Source organism: Acipenser ruthenus, chromosome 27 (genome assembly GCF_902713425.1).
Source record: "Acipenser ruthenus chromosome 27, fAciRut3.2 maternal haplotype, whole genome shotgun sequence".
Taxonomy (NCBI): Eukaryota; Metazoa; Chordata; class Actinopteri; order Acipenseriformes; family Acipenseridae; genus Acipenser; species Acipenser ruthenus.
The window spans coordinates 18,649,775-18,672,979 of record NC_081215.1 but is presented as its reverse complement, the minus strand read 5'-3'; the positions used below and the strand labels follow the sequence as shown (position 1 = coordinate 18,672,979).

The following is a 23,205-nucleotide window of genomic DNA, read 5'->3' as shown; positions in this document are numbered from 1 at the left end:
CCAGACAGCGTAGCCAAATCCATGCATACATCAGACAAACAGGAGACAGCACACATATCATTTTTAGAAACCAGGTTTTATTGTTTTAAACACATTTACATTTCTTGTATATGAACATAAACACTGTTGGTCTAAATGCAGTCAGGAACAGCAATGAAATGCAGTATAATTTAAGTGCTTGGCTGCTCCATTTTGAAATGTGTACATCTCTCACAAACAGCAAGTGACATCCTAAAGTTACTAAATACAAGATAATAATATACAGACACAGCTGGCATTGGTAGTTACAAAGCTCTGTCCAGGGGGGGGGAAGTGACTTCATTTGGGTTTTGGTTAAAGTGTTATGGCTGGTTTCACAGACCAAAACTTCGATTTTAATGATAAGGTTTGTGAAACCAGCTACGAAACTGCTAATGAATATTGAGACAACCTCTTTATTACCGGGTTGCAACGTCACCTACAAATCACATTCATCTGTAGTCTACAAGCATAGTATCAAAATCACAATCTGGCTTCGTACATTGAAGCTCAGTCAATAGGAAACAGACATAAATACAGTCATTTTAAAGTAAGTTGGACACTTTGCAGTACTGCAATGGAAAAAAAAAAAACATATTGAAAGAGGCCAACCATGAAAGGGTGTTAGGTGCACTTATAGGAATGCTCCATACAGCGCCTAATGTTGTCTTGATAATGGGCTCCATATGGTGCCCATATCAACATGACCAGTGGTTGCAGTAATCTGAGGATATTGCTACCCTTCATTGTGTCATTGCTCTGCCATAACATCAATGTCATGTGACCACCTGACTTGTGAAACCTCCCTGTACATACAGGCTGCTCTGGCATAATCCTGCTTTTGATTGAGAGATTTTAAGTTAAATATTCAGTTAAATGACTCAGTGGTTTAAAAAAATAGAGCAATGGGTAATGGTAGGCTATACATGGGAAATAGTTACCAGCCATTTTTGAGCAATTTTACATACAAAGTTGTACATACAAAAGGGAAAATATATATTTAAAATGGCACAATCAAGCATTCAATATTAATATATTCATACATATGTTTTCATTGTAGAAAAGATGATATACAGGAGGGAGGAGGGCAAGCTTTTTAAAGTTACATTTCCCCCCAATATCCCTGATATTGAAAGGCTGTGAAATCACCTGCACGTCTTACAGCTTCAGTATGTATAGCCTGAGTATTTAAGGTATGCACTTTTACCAAGATAAAATTGACAGGGAAATGCTTTGTCATGTTGCCTGAACAAGGCCAAAGCGACAGATTAATGGAGGGGGAGGTGGAAGCAGCAGAAAAAAAACACACATCTTTATTTAATAAATGTTCACAAACCGAAATTAAATTAAGAAAATAACAGCAAACACTCAGTGTTTAACAAAGAGGGGACCAGTCATCATGTTGCTAATGCCAAGAGAAGGGAATAGTGATAAAGTGTAGTTAAAGCCGTGGTAGGCAGTCCTTAAATGGCAACATCAGTTAGTGTATGCTTTGTGGAGTGCATCAGGAATATAGCGTGAAAGTTACATGGCCTGATGATAAGGAATAATATGTTAAAATATGTAACTGACTAATATGGTTCAGCTAAAATCCAGCAGTATTATTGTAAATAACATCATAATAAAAATAAAAATAATAATAATAATAATAATAATACTAAAACAAAGTTAAAATGAGCACCACAGAAGCTGAATTTTAAGCTGGTGAAAGTATCAGCAAGGTTGTCCAAAGTCTACAGTGCTGTCTGTCTGATATTTTCAGATTCCAAAGTGACACTGGGTTTGAATGAAGTGGCCCTATGTGTTCTATCAAGGGACAAAGGCTGTGGTTGGTACAGGTCTTGCTTTACCACCGCAGACCTCTTTCTCTGCTCCTCCAAATCAAATCCTCTTCACCCCAACATCAGTGCAATGCAATCCGCCTCTTCCATCGTCTTCTTTCAATTAGCCATTCTTCTCTTTCTTTTCTGTTTTGTTTTTGGCACCTCAAAGTTCCAGCCCTGAAGTACAACCCTTTTGGTCATTCATGTATCAATTTATTAAAATCAACAAATGTTTTCTTCTTATTTTTTACATTACAAGGAATCTACTATTTCTTGATTTCCCCTTTTAAAAGTCTTTTTTGAAACAGCGCCACCTACTGGATCCCCCGGAATAAGCACATAGCGAACACCATGGCAAAGAGCTGAGGAGAAGAAAAAAAAGATAAAACTTTAGTTTGGGTAGGGACGGGGTACGCCATATTTGTCACTCCAGATTCAACCCTTTCACTCAAGAGCTATATTTTTAAATTAGGTAGTTTGGATTATGAACATAATTAAACTAGTACTGAACTTCACTGACACTGCTGTAAATGAACGGGGGGAAACAGCAGAATATTCCACTAGGGGGGCACCACTGCCCTCCACAACTCTACTTGGTGAGAAGAATTCAACACTGAGCAATCCCCAAAATGGACACAAGGTGTCACTGCCTCCACAATATGGGAGTGTGGGTATTTTTCTTTGTATCAAGCCAAGTCTAGTATAGATAGGAAGCTGACAAGAGAATACATACAGCAACTTTGAAATGTCCTACCTCAATAGTCAGGACCACTATAGCCAGGGCCCGCAGAAATGTATATGTACATCTCAAAATAGTCCACAACAGCAGAGTAACATCCCTACAACGAGAGAGAGAGAGGAGAGAGAGGAGAGGAGAGAGAGAGAGAGAGAGAGAGAGAGAGAGAGAGAGAGAGAGAGAGAGAGAGAGAGAGAGAGAGAGAGAGAGAGAGAGAGAGAGAGAGAGAGAGAGAGAGAGAGAGAGAGAGAGAGAGAGAGAGAGAGAGAGAGAGAGAGATTGTTGTTAATTCAGCTTAATCCACAGTTTACCTTTGATTAAGCTACTGTAACGATATTTAATAAATGTTAACATGCATTGAACATTGCCATTGAATTTGACAAGTGTACTACTATAAACTCCATTAATCAGGCATTTCAGAAAAACCACCCATTAAAACGCCTCCTCTATGAAAGTATCACAGCGATTAACTTGGGTTGTTCTTTACCTTGTTGTTGCGGAACAGCATGTTCCCCATGAGACACTCCTCCTTGCTGATGAAAGCGCCCCCTCTGGTGTGGATGTCTCTCTTGCAGCATGCTTCTGGGACCAGGTCATCCGGATAGAGAAGCCTGAACCGGCTTCCCTCAAAATCATCTGGGCTGTTCACTCCACAGCAATCGAACTGCACAAGAAGAAAGAGGAAATCCACACTGGGGAATGACGCTTCATTCTATGACGGTCAAGCCTCACGCTTACCGTTTTCTTTTTTTATTTGAATCAGTGCTGCAAAATAGACCACGAGGCTCACTGTGTTCATGAATGCGTTCCACGTGGCTGTGAAGACGTCTGTGTTGTTGTAGCCTTGATAGTGCTCCTTCAGCTCCTTCGTGAAGTACTCTCTCGTCAGCTGGAACACAACGAGACGGGCTGGTCAACAACAAAGTCACGTTATCTCAGTTCTGTTCATAAAACCACTAAATGCATTGAAAGCCCAGTGCATTTACTGTCATGTTAATGCTTTATGCATAAGATCTTCTCACCAACCATCAATAAGATGTGTTAACGCTCGTCAACCTCATGCTAATAAATACAGCAATGCTTAAACAATGCATTACACTCAGACAAATGTTTAGACAGCATATACACATTTTACATTCAGTATATTATGCTCTTCAAAATGTTTAATTGTATAACTTTATGTTTATTCTACTGAATATATTGTGCAAAACAAGTTACATGTAGCTGCACAATAAATATTACTTGGTATGATTAAACTGTATTTATGGTGTAGCTACAAGTCCATTTGTACTAGTAAACTGCATTCCAATTACACTTCACAGCAGTCAAAAGTGGTTCTATTTCATATAGATAAAACTATTCAAGTCAAGGAGACTTCACTTTCCATACAGAACCATGCAGTCTGGAGCAGTAACTTTTTTTCTGTTTGGAATATTGATGATGTAAGAGATAACGACAGGGTGTGCAGTAAGACAATTCTTACCGCACGCCTTGGGTGCGTTGTGAGGCATGAGGCTGAGTGCCTTCAACCACACAGGAAGTGCAGTAAGAATTGTCTTGCCGCACACCCTGGAGTGGGTTATTTTGCATATAAAATGGCTACATTTTTTTTTGAAAATAATTACACAAACTGGCTTTTTTAAGGAAAAAAAATATGTATCCTTCCACTGAGAAAAAATAGTCCCTGAAGACTGTTTGATTGTAACATATATTTTGTACTTTTTTTTTTTTATTTGCCATAAACATTACATTGAACATCGCCATTTATAGTAAAATTTTCGCGATGAAATGACATTTGTGAATTGAAAGCAGACTGATTTCCCACATCTGAGGGAGGATTCAAGGATCAGCCAAACACTGCACTGCACTGGCACTCAAGGGAGAGGCTTCCGAGTGTTTTTTTTTTTTTTTCTTTGTAGGAAATTATCCTACTCAGGCTTTGCGGTCTTCAAGAGAAGCTGACCAATCATTTCTGAGGCTGTTTTCACACCGCTGCCGGTAACCGGCATAATTCCCTCGATTGTAAACCAGCATTAGATGATAGGTGGACTAAACGACTTCCGTGTCAGTTTGCACAGTGTCAGTCCTTCCCGACCTTTTTTAAAAGCCCAACGGTTGTGTCAGCAGAGAGCAGGAGAGATTTTAATTTTGTTTTAAATATGTTTCTGAAATCGGAGGGTAGTCGTGAGAGGTATCTGTTGTGTCAAGTTTAAATATTGCATACTCGCTAGTCAGTTTTATAAGGCGCTATTTAGTTTAATAAGTAGATGCCGCTGCTGCATGTATACAGTATATTACATGCTGAGTGAGACTTGCGCAGTGATTTCTCAGATGGCTTTTGAATAGTGTTACTGCTACTGCTTGCCTCAGAGTTTTCTTTGTTCTGTTCTCTGACTAAATAAATACCACAGTATATTTGCCAATATTTCTGTAATTCTTAGTGACAGACATAAAAAAAAACAGATTGTTGAGTTATTTAAATGCTGTTTCAGTTGTATGTTGACATTTTTACTTACAGAAACACTGTTTAAATAATTGTTACTATTAAGGCGTAGTAATATTAATAGATCAGGTAAATAAGTTGGTCTATGATGTCATAGCTGTCTATGGTGTCATAGCCGCATGGTCATGTGATCTTGTTCAGCCAATCACAGCACTTAATTTATCGAAGCCATTTTATAACATTATTTATTTTGACACTTATTCATGGTATAAACCAGTGAAATAGGCAGATAGGACACTCACATGCTCCCGGAAGATGAAGGCAAGGATTGCAGCTGCCAGCTCTGCTAGGAAAATGATGAGAATGAGCATGAAGAACTGAGGAGAGAGAGAGAGAGAGAGAGAGAGAGAGAGAGAGAGAGAGAGAGAGAGAGAGAGAGAGAGAGAGAGAGAGAGAGACAGAGAGAGAGAGAGAGAGAGAGTTATGATTATGGCTAAAGCATTTAAACATTTAAACTTTCAAATGTTTGTGTATATGGAAAAGCTACTCTGTACACACCCTACTGAATGAACAATAAAGGTGACCTCTATATCTCACATGGTTAAATATAAAACATGGAAAATGTGTATACGTTTGAAATGACATGGTTTATGAGATGCTGCACACTTTCATACATCCATGTCCACAAATAGATATTATATTTCAGTACACAGACTCTTCAGTTGCAGCACTCTGAATGCTGGCCAAATGACAAATAAATGAATGGACATATTAAAGCATGGAGGCAAGACAGATGTGGCAGTGGAAACAGCGTGCAGAGAAAACATTATCAAAACAGGACTGAGGGGTTTGGAAACATTAAGAACCTTTCCACCCACTTAGAAAAAAAATGCACTGGAGTCAGTTAGTAAGTCTTTAGCCCTTGAAAGAAGATCCCTTTCAGTACTAAAAACAATGTGTTACCCTTATTATTATTATTTATTTATTAGCAGATGCCTTTATCCAGGGTGACTTACAATTGTTACAAGATATCACCTTATACAATATCACATTATTTTTCTACATACAATTACCCATTTATACAGTTGGGTTTTTACTGGAGCAATCTAGGTAAAGTACCTTGCTCAAGGGTACAGCAGCAGTGTCCCCCACCTGGGATTGAACCCACGACCCTACGGTCAAGAGTCCAGAGCCCTAACCAGTACTCCACACTGCTTATTGCATTATGTCATGTGCAAAGACTTTTATACAATAAGCTTGATCACATGATCAGCATGAATATTATACAAAGAAGCATTTGATGCACACGTGTCATCCCTAATATGTACCTTAACATAAACATATGTGAAATATTGAAAAAAGTGAAATAGTAAAGGGCTGTTATACAGGAAAGGAGAATACCTGTACGATGTACTGTCAGCATGGTCTAACAGAATTAGTGAATTATCAAATTGTGAAATAAAAAGAGAGAACTGCCTTTTGTACAGATTCAGGATGGCTTGCAAGAGTTTTTATAGGGACTGAGCAGTATTAGACACAGAGGGCTACACTGCAGGCATCACAATGTTAAAGGGTTACACTCACAAACAGCAGCAGACACTTGTTCTCGCGGATGGCCCCACAGCAGCCCAGGAAACCCAGCAGGAACAGCATGGCTCCCATGGCCAGGATGATGTAAGCCCCGGTGAAGAGGAGAGGATTGGCTGCCACAATCTCCTGGAACCCTGCGGGATCCACCAGCACCCAGATCCCCACTCCCAGCAGGAAGGAGCCCCCCAGCTGCAAAACACACAACCACTAGAGGTCAGTGGAGAGCTAGATAACAGGATCACTGCTGACCTAACATACTGTGGCTGCTTCCTAAGTGCTGGGATATAACTTCAGATGCGTTAACCTAGATGGAGAGCCACATGCCACATTATCCTGACTACTGAAGTTTCTGATTAACTTGTCTCAAAATTGTATTTGGATTTGCTACTTCACTTATGAGGGTTTTCAATTAATTTTACATTAGTTTAGGACCAATAAAAAAAAAAAATCACAGAGGATTGATTAAATTTCTCATGTAGGTATCCATATTTAGCTGAACTCCAAAAACTTGCCTTTTTATTCCTATGGACTTTTATTGTGGTTTTCAAAGTTCTTGTTTTAATAATATTAATTTAACATTAACAATAAAACAGGCCCCTCTATAATCTCAGACAAACTGAGGTTGCAAAAAAAAAAAAAAAAAAGAAGTCGTTTGTTTTTAGCTTTAGCTGCCATTTAAAAGACGATTGTATAGACGTCTTGAAGCTGATCACTGGAAGATGGTCTCAAGTAATCAATAGTAGCTTAGCAACACTGCATTCTTCACAAACTGATCAGAGCAGTACAAAATATCCAGAGTTATATGTGCAGTGGATTTTGAAAGCTCTGGAGGTTCTGACATTAAAAATGAGATCCTTGTCCTACTGTAGTTCATGAACATACACTGTTATAATGTCACATTAGCATGCTGTCACTCTCACACAGTGGCACCGGGAGATTGTGCTGTGTCCTGATTGACATCAGATGCTGGACGCTGGCGACTGTCTGAGAGAGGGGTTGCTGACAGCCACAGAACTGATAGAGAAAGGAATGGAAAGGCCTTGCCATTAAAGGCAGACATTGAGAAAGACTAGTGGAAACATTTGTCACAGAATTGATTAGGTGTTAAAGACATTTAAAAAGCAGTCCCCTAAACCTGTTTACCTAGAATAAATAGTAATAACATTCTGTATGCTTCTTATTGGTATATTGTTTAACAATATACAAAAAAAAACAGTAATATTGCGAGGAAGTTACTTACAAAGATAAAGAAGTTGAAAATGAACATGAGGTACTTGACGCAGCTCAGACAGTCCCCCTCCATGGCCTTGCTCGTCTGTCAGCCCCTGCAAGCTGCTGTGAATACACCAGGGAACACACAGTTCATTGACTGTTTAAAATGTCTGATGAGCCAGAAGCTCCTCTAGATTTGCATCTGATTAGAGTGGTGTCCTGAAGGAGACCAGAACAATGCAGGCACACAGCGCTTCGAGGTGTTCAGAAAAGAAACAAACAGAAAACAAGGTCTTCATTCCACTGTACCGAAAAATAAAGAGAAACGCATCTGAAAGTGTGATTTATAAGCTCAGGGTAACATGCGTGTATAATATCCTATATTAAAGTTTAATTTAAAAGCAAAATGTATCAGGCTCTGTAACATGGCATTATTTAATATAGTAAACTAAAAATCTTATACTAAACTTCAGTTAGTGACTAACTGAAGTATTGCGTTGCCACTGTGAGAAGCTAATTTTAACAGAATACTGCTAATTGCAATTTTCATCAATGGTGTGTTGGAATTAATTAAAAGGGAGTGGGAATTGGGAATTGAATTTAAAAAGATATTGCTGGCTAAATCCAATAAAAAAAAAATAATAAAAAATCGACAGAGTTTGAAAGAACTGCATGGGGCCAAGATGGAGTAACCTTGAAATGAACTTCATTACCTTATTGAGGAGACACATTGTTATTCAGTCAAAACGGTAATAGACAGTGATTGGCAGGGTAACCCTTGAATAAGCAGCCACCAGTTTCCAGTCTCTTTGGTGACTGGTTAATTAAGTGTTAGTGTACACTGCGAGTGACTTTCTCTCTTCACAGAATATAAAAAGGACATGGAAGTCTTTGAAGAAGACATAACACACCAACACACTCCAGCCTACAGTAACATAAGACTGCACACCACAAAATGGTAACTGTAGTTTTTTTGGGCTTTCCTTGATCTAATAAAGCCCTTATTAAGCAGCCTGTGATTTTAGGGCTAGGGAATGGGGAGTCAGTTCCAAGGACCAAAATAACAGGGCAATTACAGAAGGGAAAAAGAGATACCACAGCTATCCTCTCATGAAGAGATATAACGGTATACCACAGGAATTAGAACACAGTACTTGTATCTACATACAGTTCTGGAAAAAAATACACATTGCCCCTGTTGCAACTGTAGAACAGATTCTGACCTCTGCCGGTGAGAGGCGATTAAGAGCTCTATAACTGCTGACCTCTTGTACAGTGGTTAAGAATTCAGCTCTTAAAAGGTCAAATAATTGCCTGTATATGCATTAGGTTTTTGTATAATTTACATTTTGTAATTCCTTCAAATAGCTCCAATATTCCTCTAAATGCAGCATGCATTGTGTTTGGCTGCCATGTGAACTACACTGGTTGGTCCAGTGGTTATTTTAACCGGTAACAGACAGCCCTCAGCAGTATGTACTTACATGTACAGTATAACCAGGGTTTAGCCAGCAAGCAGGCAGACCCCCGCAGCCAAGTCTCCTGCTGTAGTGAAACGCTCTTTCTTCTAATCAAGTCAATAAAGGCTGATGTGTAATAAAAAGCCATCTCTATTGAACAGTGCACTTTGTGTAACTGCAGCCCATTAGGGGGGTATTTAGTTTAATGAAGGAGAAGCTTTTCATTAGCACAGGGAGGCAAAGGCTTTCTTTCAAAAGGGTCGTGGCCTCACTCGCATTTCTCCAGTGGCGAGTAGCTTCCAATTATATTCTGATAACAGTTACAGTATATAGAAACCCAGCTCCCAGCATAGTTGATTAGGGAAGTTGCTTAAAACTACCCCATGTAACTCTCAGTAATGTGTTCTGTTCATGCAGCTTGCTCCTGCATTCAGAGTGTGCATATTGTGCTTACTGATTGTGACAGTCCTCTGCAGCCGTCATCTTCCACTATCAGCAACCAGTTGCTTCTAAAAACATTAGGACATATCAGTAGATGTTAAGCTGTTCTTTATTACCTGGCTGCAGTTACTGTCTGATGATCTGACCTTTCTGGTGTCCACTATCATGTCCTATTCAAACCCATATAAAAACAGTCAACTGCCCTGGGTCTTACATACTCTACAGTCAGTAATGTGACATATACATGATTCAGCTCCTTTGTGTAATAGATTTCCTCATGATGGGCATCCTTTATTTCCTAACGGTTCCAATAAAAGTGTCTTAGTAGCCAATTGTATAGGCAGGTCTGTTGAACAGGTTGCACGATGTACTGTAGATATATAGTATGCATGCTGCTCAATACAATCTAAGGAATTTTGATTCATATTTTATTCCTTTTACTCTATTAAATATACATGTCTGGGAACGACACATTTGCCCTTCCTCTGGGTCTACTTCAATATATAAAAGGTTTGGACAGAGTGTACCTTTCTGAGGAAATATTCAAATGTCATTCATACTGTCGCGCAGTTTCACTAAAGCAAAATGACACATTAAATGAAGTGGAGAGAGAGAGCAAGCATAGGGGCAGGGCTCCATTATGTGAAAATCAGCATAGAGGACAGAACTGCTCTATAGCCTTGTACCTTCAGTGTCTTTTGCAGTGTCTTATGTTGTATTCGTTCATACAACATAATTTATCTAAAGCTACCTATAGAACTTGGATCCACAGTGTCCCCGTCTCATTTTAAGAGATTGTTGTTTGATCATTTGAAGCAGCTCGTGATTGCATGCGAAGTGACACAATAACACATGCATTGTGAAGCTGTGTGTTTACTGCATGCTTGTATGTAAATGTAACTTGCTCCTGGGATGCCTTTGTAAATGAGCTGATCGTAGCTCATAGGGCTTTTCCAGCGCATAAAATGTTAAATACATAAATAAATGGCTCTGTCAAAAAGATATCAAGCAAAGGTAACCAATGCATAAATGATGCATGGGGAAAAAACACACATTCTACTGTGCAGATGTTACTCTCCTTTCTTTAATAGGTCATTCGAATGAATAATCGAACATGGAAACCCCATGTTTGTCCCCAGCACCAGTATCCCGTCAGTCTGCTTGTGACCTTCACTGCGCCAGCCTGCTTTCGCTTATTATGAAAGGTGACATCCCTGATACTGTATCCCTTCTGCTTTTTTCCTAACTAGGAAGTGATTTAATTACAGCAGACATATCCTTAACAAGGGCTTATGAGTTTTTAATTGAAGATAAGCATATATTACAAATCCCCAAAGGGCCCCTTTATCTTTCGTTATCTGTCTTTCTACATTATAACAGTCTGTCTTTATCCCTGCATGACAAGAACCTACAAGGGTGGACAAAGAAATAGAAACATCTGCCATAACTCTGTCAATAGCATGGGACTATGTGGGAAGTTTGGTGTAGAAATCTATCACAAAGTCCAAGAATGTGCATGTGTCATTCATAGTGAGCGGTCATTCATAGTGCTTGGCAGGGCTTTTGCTAATGACGATGGCTCAATGGTTTGACGCTCTTGCCTTTCACCTCTGGAAGCCTGGTATTAAATCGCAATATAGCGTGAAGTAACTGGACTAACAGGTGGTGTAAGCAGTCTGGTTAACTGATTTTCTGGATAGGTAACAAGGACACACAGCAAGACCGATAAAACTACTTAAAGTGGCTAGCACATCGCTGACAGTTCTCAACCTTTCTAGCCTGCAAAACCCAAATTAACACATTTAAGATTGTGACACATCAATAATTAAGCAGCTCATATAGATGTTATATAACCTTACAAAAAAGTAAAATAAATAAATAAAATTAATTACCAATGCAGAACCCTAGAAGAACCCTCAGCAGACCACATCGGTACAATACTACCACTATGGTAGCAATATCTCATACAATGTGTTGTGCCCTGAAGATCGTTCTGGAAGGGTTGCTAAGGAATAGGGTTTTCCCAATCGAACACCTGCTTGGTTGCAACACTGTGAACTTGATTGAATCCCTGCGCTGTACAAACCATTTTCTGTGCTGGGGATTGAAACTGGGGTTTGTTCTGATCCTCCATGTAGCATAGGCACTGAATCATGGAAACACACTGTCATAGAAAGGTCAACAACGCAGACAAGAAGATTGGAATAAAACATAACCTCCAACACTAATAGCACCCTTAAGAGACATTGATGTCCAGTTAATTACACACCAATCACTCTGTGACATATCGTCTCAATATTTTGAGAGCACCCGTGCTATTGACCTTTACAGGATGAAGCACACAGCGAAACTGTTTGAGGAATCACGTACAGCAGGATGATGTACTGACAGTATAATAATATCCCAAAGGATTTTACACTGGTCAATTTATTTCTACAAAAATCACTTGTGTGGAATACAAAACCCAATACAGTGGTCACAAAAGACAATGGGCCATATTTTCAAAGTATTCTACCTTTAATGAACTCCTGTTATTTAAAAAGGGTAAAAACAACACCTATTGACTTTACAAAACTAGTACCAACTATTGAAGTCATGTAACTGAGGGTCTCTTAAGCACTCTCAAGTAGTTTTCTTTTTTTACTGTGGAATTTTCATCTTTAAAAAAATAAAAGTTAAAGGCCAGTACTGCAATTTCTCTGAAAATATGGCCCAAATATCCTTGTAACTATTGTAGTGTATTATCAACTTACTACAGCACTAAATGTTTTTGTTGTTAATACCAGCCTTCCATTACCAATTCTATTCCTTTCATGTGGTCAAATTGCAGTTATAGTTCAATACATCAAAGTGGAAAAGTAAAGAAATCAATACTTCACAAGCTAATCCATTTCAAGGCACATCCCTTCAGTGTAAAAGCCTTGCATACTTGATTAAACTTAAACTTCAGAGTTCTTTTTGAAGAAACATTGCATGTGTTCTGGTCTATAAACGGATACTGTGTTGTACAGTAACTGGTGATCTATCAGAATGATTGATTATTCAGCTCCCCCGAGACATCTTTGCGAAGAAGATGGTTAACTCAAGGGAACTATCCCAGGGAGTAAATTAAATAAATATTGACTTTGCATTCACCAGGTTTAAACCCAGTGAGGTTCAGTATCTCCTTTAGAAGTGGGCCCCTGGGAAAAGCAGGGCATCACATCTAGTACCAGACATACCACATAATACAATGCTCCATCATATCACAATACATCCAATACCTTTCAATCACACACATGTATTTGTTCATTAACAGGCCCTCCAGTCTAGAAGAAGTGAGTATTAGGGTTTTAAGATTTATTGCACCAATGGACACAGAGCTCGAAAGACTGGAAAAATGTGTTGCTCAATATTATACATCTATCAAGCAAGTTTGATAATGAACCATTTTATCTAGTAAGAGTTCTGCTTAAATGTGTTGATTTATTATGTTTATAGTCTAACCGAATGAAATATCTCCTAGGACATCTCAAGGGGCATATTCTAGTCATTAGTTCAACAAACAAATAAAATGGCAAGTTACTCATCTGACCATACATTAAGCTTATAAAGAAGGATTCTAGATGTGTTAAGTACTTCTGATTAGCTAACTACCATGATACAGCAGTTCGTTATGATTTTTTGTGTCTTGGCTTCTCATTATTCTACTTCTTCTGAAAGCGGAACCTTGTTGTATACATAACACAATCAAAACCCCATTTTAAAATCAAAGGTTATCAATAACACCTTGAAGGGGAGACTCATATTCTATACCAGAGTTCTTCTCGTACCACCAAGATCTTGCAGCCCTCAGTGAGATGAATGATTATCCTGATTTAGCTTTTAGTCTCCCTGGCAACTCATGGAGTATATACTTTGTCTCCATGTTGCTATTTGCAGCCCTACTTAGCACCTTTCCTGAAAGCGTCCAAGTCCAGACTAGCAACAAGCGACAGCTTGTACAAACAAGACTTTCTGTGTGCGTTTTCAGATCGACTCATTTGCGTCAGTGCATTTATTATTAATTATTAAATAATAGCATTGCGTCACCACCCCCTCCAAATCAAACTGAGAACTCCCCTATTCAGAAATGGTTCACAGGTCCATAAATTACAAGAACCAAACCTGTGACTCGCTGTCCATCTTCTCAGTCTGTCATCATTTAACAAGACGAACAGCCATAGGATGAGTGGATCGTTCCTTCTATGTTGCATACATACCTAATTCCCAGGTTACTTGGTTGATTAACAACATTCTTCCCCAGTTGCACTACTTAAAAAGAAAGCGGATCTTGTTCAAATTCCAATTTACTTATATTCCCCAAAGGTTTAGCTGTTGGGACACAAGCTTCCCATCATTTTAATACAAATGGTTCCTAGAATGAAGAAGAAGTGTGTTTTACAGCCGGAATTTTGACCTGAAACCAAATATGTAGTTTTTTTTGTTGTTGCTGGAAACAGAAACTGTTTATGCTACGCAGCTTGAATGACTAAGAATAACAATATGCTATTGTTTTTTTTTTGTATTCTTGTTTCGTTTCTGTCAATGAACTCCCATATATAAATTAATTGATTCCCAAGTTTACTAAATAACCTGACCATTACACATTTCACACTCAGTAATAGGCAATATACTTTATTCAAATCAGTTACCATACATACACCTAAACTCCACTGTCAATGTTCGCCAGAATCTGACCTTTCCCCTTTTGCAAGCTGTCCTGGGACAGTAAGACAAACAAGTAAAGTAAACAGGCTTCTGGCAGGGGAGTTGGGGGGAGGTTAATATCAACATTCCTTCAAAGTGTGCAATATGGTGGCCATCTGTTAGTCACCAAAACATGTTCCATCAAATTATCAGAGATGGAAGAGAGAGAGACACAGCATATATCACATCACCCACATCGTTTAGCTTCATGGCTCCAACTCTTTGGAACTCTCTCCCAGCTTTGGTGCGTGATGCTCCCACCGTCGCTCGCTTTAAATCAACCCTCTAGACCCACCTGTTCCCTCTTGCTTTCCATGCTCTTTAAGCCTGATATCTGCTATTAGCTGCTGTGTTGCTGCTACTATTTCATGTATTATGCACTTTCCACTGTATTTAATGTACTATTTCATGTATTATGCACTTTCCACTGTATTTAATGTATTATGCATTGTTTTGTTTTTTTACTGTATAGCATGCATTATGCATTTCTCTGTATTTAAAGTATTATGGATTTTCTTGTTGTTACTGCATCTTGTAAAGCGCTTTGTGATGGTGGTCCACTATGAAAGGCTCTATATAAAATAAAGATTGATTGACTGATTGATTGACAGCTGGCAAAATAGGAGTTGAGTTCCTGAAAGGGATTAGAGATAGGATTGTTTGTGCATGTGGGAGAGAGGTCAGGGGGCGACACTATCAGTACAGTTAGTCAAGGGCTCTGTTCTCTCTCTGAATCCAGCTTGATTTTCACATACATCCCTGCCATGAATGTCATTACAAATAGGGCTGTTACTGTAGATATCTTACCACTTTTGTGACATACAGACCGACAGGTTCCTCCCAGTAGTTTGTTCTAATCCAGTGACTTTGATCCTTCTACTCTACTCTTTACTAATCTGTGTATATTGACTAGCTCTCATTTTGATCAATTCTTGTCTGTCCTGCAAAAGCTCTTGCCATTTCAGCCCCTCCATCCCGACTGAAGCCTTTAAAACAAGATTCTAACAGGCTTGCAGTTTCCATGGAGAACGACAAACATCAAGCCCCAAGTCTTGTCCAATACAGAAGACATGAGCTGTCAAGAACCAGATCAGCTGCTTCTTAATCTAAAACTGGTACATATGCTTTCAGGGAAAGGAATTAGGATGTCCTGCAGTAAAGTAAGACATAGTGAAATGTTTTTACTAAAAAAGACTGGAAAAAAGACACAAGCACATGCTTTGGTATAGATGGGTTGTGCTACTTAGGATGATCATTTTTTATGCAAATAAAATCCTGGACATGTATTCTGTAATATGTAAAATGTGCATCTCCCCATTACAAGTGAGTTTCAGTAATGATGGGCAGATCTGACAATATAGACAAAGGTCTTGGTGAATGTCTACACCAGTGTTACAAGTGGTTAAAACAATCTGGTTTCATGTTGAGCAGGTTTACGAATGCTGTAGGTAATTCAGCCAAACTGTACTGTACCTTGTAAACCTTTCATTCACAATTACCAAAATAAAGAAAAGAAAATTTACCTGCAAAATATTGTGTTCCTCGTCTCGAGTTTCACAGCCTCCTACTGTTCATGAGCTGAAGACAGAGATGAAAGAAAAAGGTTTATAATTGTTATAAAAAAGACATCAAGTTCCCAATTAAAGGTAATCAAAATTATAATTGCAGCATACACTCTAAAAGGTTTTAACAAAATGCTGCAAAAGCAATTATTTATACAACTACTGCATTTCAAAAGATGATCAGAGATAAAACAGTTTTTGTTATAATTTATAAACCTTCGGAATTTTAAAAGGTAGATAACACAGCCGTGTTGTAAGTAACTAGAATATGTAAGTAATACGGTTTCAACTAGAATATGTATGTACTGTTATAATGTAATAATAAGGTTCTCTTACTACCTGAATTATAACCTGAAACAGATACATTCTTTTCATTTATGATTCTTGACATTCTCCTAATTAATCAGATGATACCATGAATAATTTAAATTGCACTGGTACTGCATAATCAACTGCAAATGACAAACAGATACAGTACATACTGCAGCTCCACCAGAACTAGATGTATTCCATATACAGTGATATGACTTGGGACACGGAAAGATAGATCAGAAAACAAAGTAGGCATTCAAAGCTACAGTGTATTATATACATGCACATGCTGCACAGAAAATACAAAACAAACAAGGAAACACGACAAAGACACAATGAAAGAGAACACATTGCTTTACACTCCATGGAGACTGGCTCAGGTTATATACACGCCAATGTGCCTTTGATTCACAAGATGACAAAACATAATTCTGTTTGTCTGAAACGTATCACGGCATTGTCAACAAACTCATTAATATAGATTTGCGCAAGATTGTGAAGACAGGCTTGCTGTAATTAGTGAGTACAGTACAATAGCAGCTTTTCCAGAAGCACATTTTAAGTGTGTCAGCTCTGCTGTCCGACGGAAATCATTCCATATAATTATGGCCCTTTTTAAAAATATTTCTTCTTTAATGCTTGTGATTCATTTTGGTGCACATACTACAAAGGAGACCGACTCGAAAGCACCCGAGCAGCATTCAGAAGAAATAACTGTGAGCTTTCCAACCCTGGTCCTGGGGACCCCATGTGTCTTCTTGTTTTCATTCCAACTGAGCTCTCAATTACTTAACTAGACCCTTAATTGAACTGATAATTTGCTTGATTAGACCTTTTTACTTGCTTTCAGCTCTCAAACAGTTTGCTATAATATTTTATAAAGAACTCTGCAACTTGTTATGAGCTGAGAACAATTAAAAAAGGTCTAATTAAGCAAATTATCAGTTCAATGAAGGGTCTAGTTAAGTAACTGAGAGCTCAGTTGGGATGAAAACCAGAAGACACATGGGGTCCCCAGGACCAGCATTGGGAAGCCCTGCCATACAGTATTGCTCTAAGAGGGGCCACTTAAGATCATATATAAACCCCTCTTCCACTGGCACAAGTTGCATAGCTCGGACTCTGCAGTGGAAAAACAACCACGCTCCTCTTAAGCCGACTGTACAGTGGAAACGAGGCATCACAGTATTGTGCAGAACTGAGCTCCATAGAGGGCTAAGTGGAAACCACCAAACTCATTTCACATGTGACCTAAGCTGGATCTGACCCCAAGCTTCAAGGATTGGTGCCTTGTTATTTAACTGTTCTGGTTAATAGGTATGATACCAACTATAATCTGCGTTCCTGTGATTCTGCCAACCTGGTCATTACAAGGGTTGGCACATGTTTGGGTAAAATGTCCTTTGTCTATCGGCTCCCAAAAAACATTTAACTCTTTTAACCTTGATAGGACGAGTACATTTGATAGTCTCTCTTTTCAATGTTTTAAAAATGATCTCTGTAAATTGTTTAGGGTCTCTTGTAAATGTTTTGATCCTGATTAAGGATCTGCACATGTTTGGGTGAATGTTCTTTGCTTATGACTCCTAAAATGATTAAGTCAGTACCACACATGATATTGTGTTGTTTTATTGTATATGTTTGCTGACAGGACCCCTTTGTGAATAAGATCCAAGTCTCAATGGGTTAAATTCCTGTATATATATATATATATATATATATAAAAGAAAAAGCTTCAAGAGGTTAAAAGGTAGCTGGGCACATTAACTTAACCCACAGCTCCTTTTCCCCATTATTTCATGGACCTCTGACCTCTGCACTTGCTGTATACTCTTTCCTTAATGAAAAGCATGGGTCTTTTATATAAAAAAAATGCTCTTACAGTGTAAGACATCCTAGTAAGGGTTAACAATGCATGGTTTCCAAGGTAACCGACACAGCAAAATGAAGCACCAATACAATCCACTTGAGAGCCCAGAGCCCGGGCAGATGTATCTGCAAATTAAAGTAGAAAGAAAAATGCCCTGGAGATTGCTGCAAAGGTCGTCACTGCTGTATATTTGACAAGCAATCTATGACATCTTCTTTCTCATTGTCTAGGGCCATTTTAGAAATTATTTCTGTTCACTTTTAATGAGGCAGGACATGTCAAATAATACTATTTTACTACTGCCAAGACAAGAAAAGTACATGTGCTTGTGTGTAAGAAGTGGAAGAGTGGAATACACATTGAAATATACTTATACAAGGCACAGAATGGTCTTGTATTATATGCCTTGTATTCTTGAAGACAACTGCACAGTAGTGCAAATATATATTTGCGTTCATCTTCAGCTGTTGGGGTGCTTGTATACTCAGACACTGTTGGTGCCATGTGGAGTAAATGCACTGTCACAGACACTAGCTTATATCCAAGTACATTATAAGCCTTTAAGCAGCTATTTGTGCATACACACGTCAGCAGTAAGAGATTTCATTGCAATGTTTTATGAATCATACAGTAGGTAAAAACTGTCCCTCAATTTTACTTACTTCAGCTATAATGACTTGGGCATTATAATACAGTGAATAGGAAACATAATTTCAACCAAAAGTTTGTCCCTATTTTTGTCAGTAGTTAAATAGTATTAAAAGTAGGAGTTGTTCATGTCTGGAGCCAGGATTCAATTTAGATAAAAAAATATAAAAAAATACATCAAGCTGCATCTCACCAGTGCATCACGTCGCTACAAACTGTGTCATTAAAATTCCTCAAAGAGCAGTTTAGTAATTATGCCATACTTTAAAGGCTGTATTATTTCCATGTACCGGACAATAAAACCTTGTATTGGCACAAGATCAAATCGGGACATGTAATAATCTTTCCAGGGCGTCCCTAGCCACTAGTCATTCAAAACCTCTGTGACTGCAGTACCCACAGAAATGGTAGAGCAGTGTTGTTCCAGGTGGCCTTGCCTAAGAAGTAAAAGCTGTGATTTAGCTTTTTCTCCCCCAGTGATCCAAGTTGAGGAATCGTGCTTTATTTATTTTAGTTCAACCGCACTGATCTCATTTATAAAGGCGCAATTGTTCATCCTACTGTATATCATAACGATAAGGAGGTTCAGTACTGTATCATCAGAAATGATGTAATCACATATGCCCTGTACCGTGTGTTATTTAACCGTGCATTACAAATCGATGTGTATTGCCAGTCCTCCATTATTATTTACTGTTGTCATCAGACTTTGGTTTACAATTCAACCACCATTTCATCAGTACTTTGTTGTTTGTCATTGTCTTGAGCTCTGCAACCCTCTTTGCCACAGAGATATTGTTCATCTGGAGCAGGCAACAGCTAGACTAAATGGGGCGAGACAAGGGACAGTGGAGACATGGGATTCAGTCTCCACCTCCCTGGCCAAACTCCTGCTGGAATGACTTTTTTTCTCTTTGCTGTGTGTATAAGCTCTTTTGTATATAATTCTTTGTGTTTGTTTTGCTTTGTCATGCACTGTTTTATTTGGAAAAAATAAACAGTTGATCACACAAAAAAATACAGTAACATCATCTGTAGTAAAGGAAACTTGAAATAATTATTATTGGTAGCATTGAAAAATAAATCTCGTGGTTTATGAAAAAGGTGTATAAGACTTCTCCCCAAAATGTCTAAATTCAAAGTTAGTTCAATTCAGTATTACTGAATATAATTTGAGTTAGTGTTTAAAAAAATATAAAGAAAATATGCATCAATAGTAAATAAGTGCATTAATAATTATAAAAGCATCTTAAAGTCTGTGTGTCTCATTTCATGGTCATGGTTGTGTAGTGTTGGGGTTTGTTTATCTATACATAATAGTAGCTATATTTTGAAATTGTGAAATACCCTCCAAGACTAAATGTTCAGCCTGGGAATGCAAGTTGTCACTGGAACAGCTTTATCCTTTCTCAGGCTCAGCTCAGGGATTCTGAAGTGCTTTTTCTTCCTCTGGCTGCTTAGCAACCATAAACGCCAGCAGATACAGCCCAGAAGTTAAACAAAGGCCAATTCCAAATTCATTTAGACAAAACACCAGGTGTAAAGTGGAGAATACTACAGCACTTGTACTGGCAACAATGTAAGACTGTCAGCAAGAAAATTTCCAGCATGCAACCATTAAGAGTTACATTAAGAATCTTGGATTGGTAATAGAATCTTAGTTCCTTAGCTTTAGACTGCCCTTTATACAATTACCTATCAATTTCACATATTTTTATTGGCATGGGAGTTGAAAATATTATAAACATGGGTAAAGAAAATATATCTTGAAACAAATAATCATACTTATTTGAACTGTGTCAATTTAACTTAACACACAGGACAAGCAAGTGGTCAAATTGTATAACTTAAGCAAGTAGTACAAATCGAAGCCCACTTTTCAGCACATCTCTTGTTGCCAGTAATTTATTGGTTGTGTATATTCCAAGGCAAGCACAGAGAAAGCTTTGGCTAATACCTTGGGTGTCATGACACTGATAAGACTTTTATGCCTCAGTGGTCTCAACCCAGCTCCTTAATACAAAGCAACAGTACCACTAAGCACGCACTTATAAAAAAATTACATTCAAAGCTTGTTGTCGGCACTCTGTTATCCTAACAGGACTTATATCAAGTGATTTTCTTTTGTTTTTACACTTGACCTACTGTTATCTAGACAGCTCAAACAGAGGACTCCAGTCTGCACTTCTATTCGGCAGCCATGTTATTATCGAATCCAGGGGGAAAACAAACTACGTCTGTGGAAGTTTCAATGATTGATGAGCCCGTAGAAATGGACCGCTGCCAACGGGAAAATCTGCCCTTTGAATTCAGCTCCATCAAACGTCTATAGACCTGGCCTGAAGTGCTCCACTGTTACCTCTCAACACAGTAAGAGACTGCTGACAAACACACTTGCCTTCAGAAGCTCCGAGGAGCTGCTGATAGCTTAACGGATGAAGCCAGGGGGCTATAAATTTTGTAGGTATCCCAGCAGTAGAGCTACACATACTGTAATATACTAGACACGTTGTTGTAATACACACTATTTTGATGTAACATACTCGCATACAGCTCCAGAAAGCCTGGTAAATGTACTACGCCAAAGGCATAGCAAAGTGGACAAATCCCAGCACAATGTCTTTCTATTTCACTATACGTCAGGTTTGCAAAGCAGCATTTTCTTTTGTTTTGAAAATGGGGCAGTGTCATTTTCTAATACTGTACTGCTATGTATTGAAAATGTTGCATTGTGGGTGCAAGCTAGTTATCTGTCTTAAAAGGCAGGGAAAGTCAACTCAGGGCCTTACCACACAGGGGAATCAGTGCTACAGTGTTTAAACCCTCTGTAAATGTAAGTTTGTCCGTGTTATTGTAATGCACTGCTTCTAGTTCATGGGCCCTGAAGGCATTCCGTCTCCCTGTGAAGAGCGTAGCCTGGCTTTGAAGCAGCGGGATGAAAGGAAAGCAACGCAGGGATGGAGCTGTCGAGCACTGGGGAGAGAGCGCTCTGAGACAGGTAAGCCAACGATGGCTAAACCTCTGGGAGGCAATTACTGTTGACGAAAGAGCCTTCAAAGGGGGTTACAAAAACAACAAGAGGCTGCTGTCTGGCCTCTCAGAGGGGTAGCAGGGGGTTCATTATCTGCACTTCAGGGTTGACAAAAGTTTCACCGGCAGGTGAAGTGTAGACCTTAGAATGCTGTTTGACAGCAGCCCTCATTTCAATTACCGACAACATTCACTCTTAAAGCCCTTTCACCTTTCACATTTCTACCTACCTTCCCCCAGGTTAATCTGATGTAAACCTATTGTTACATTACATATGGAGTACAGTTGATGACCCGCCATTGTTCCAGTCTACTATTTTCTATATCAGGCCACTTACAGTAATGGCAACTCTTCATGTCTCAATACAGTTTTCTCACAGTGATTCCTTCAGTGAATTTCTGATACAAGATAAATAGAAACCCTAGACCCTTTGTTAAAGTCAAACTGAATGACACAATCACATATCAGAACCATCATTCAATATTGTACAGAGAGACATACCATATACTGTATACTGTACAGGCTGTGTGGCCATAGCCTTTGTACACAAACATTGTTTACTGTTGCATAATGGCCCTAGTTTATTTTCTAATTGTTTCCCAATAACGTGACCAAATTACAAGAGATGGACAAAATCACATTAAGTGCCAGATTTACTAAGCTCTTTCTCCTCGAATGCACACTTTGGATTTTTGTCCTTAAAGTCATTTTAGAAAACTACATGATGTACAGTACTGTACCTTAAATTATGACTATTTTTCTGCTTGATTTTAAAATAATTGTTTTAAAAAAATGTTCACTACGAATAATACTGTATACATTAAAATGTGTTTAATGGGAAGGCTTCTTTGTTTATTAGTGACCTAAGGGGACAGTATTAGAGAGAGATGCAGTTGTCTGCTGATTGACTCAGAATCTCTGTAGTGGAATAAAGTAGAGATGTCACGGTAGCACAGTCCAGCTACTGTACCAGCTGCCTCCTGTGCAGTTTCCACTCTCTGCAATGTCTTTTTTTTTTTCGAAGTACATTTATCATTAGCCATTCCCTGTTTTCATAAAACAAACAGCATTCCTATTCCTTCAAAAGCATCAGCAGTACTGCAAACTAGTTCAAATCCCTTCATATCACAGACTATATATAACCTTGGTTTACACTACAGTAGCCTTTAAGCTTGTTTATGCACTTTGCATGTATTGCTATAGTGACTCAAGACTCAAGTATTCTCTTTCCTGACCCCCCTTTCATTTAGTTCAACTGTTTTTCATGTATTAAAATAAACAGAACAAGCCTGGTCTACTGTTGAGCCAGTGGAGCTCAAGCAGCGAGTCATC

At 38.6% G+C, this 23,205-nt stretch overlaps 1 protein-coding gene across 1 annotated transcript in view; it reads right to left on the bottom strand.

Moving 5' to 3' along the window:
* Positions 1-57: 57 nt before the first annotated feature.
* LOC117432047 (tetraspanin-18-like) overlaps positions 58-23,205 on the bottom strand; it is a 41,315-nt gene continuing 18,167 nt past the window's right edge. Inside the window, exons 2-9 of the mRNA XM_059001974.1 lie at positions 15,975-16,029; positions 7,851-7,945; positions 6,605-6,799; positions 5,323-5,397; positions 3,368-3,466; positions 3,065-3,241; positions 2,596-2,680; positions 58-2,203 (exon numbers count right to left, since the gene is read on the bottom strand). Coding sequence (XP_058857957.1) covers positions 2,597-2,680; positions 3,065-3,241; positions 3,368-3,466; positions 5,323-5,397; positions 6,605-6,799; positions 7,851-7,913 — 693 coding nt within the window. The 5' untranslated portion in view covers positions 7,914-7,945; positions 15,975-16,029 and the 3' untranslated portion in view covers positions 58-2,203; position 2,596. The remainder of the gene's footprint in view (positions 2,204-2,595; positions 2,681-3,064; positions 3,242-3,367; positions 3,467-5,322; positions 5,398-6,604; positions 6,800-7,850; positions 7,946-15,974; positions 16,030-23,205) is intronic.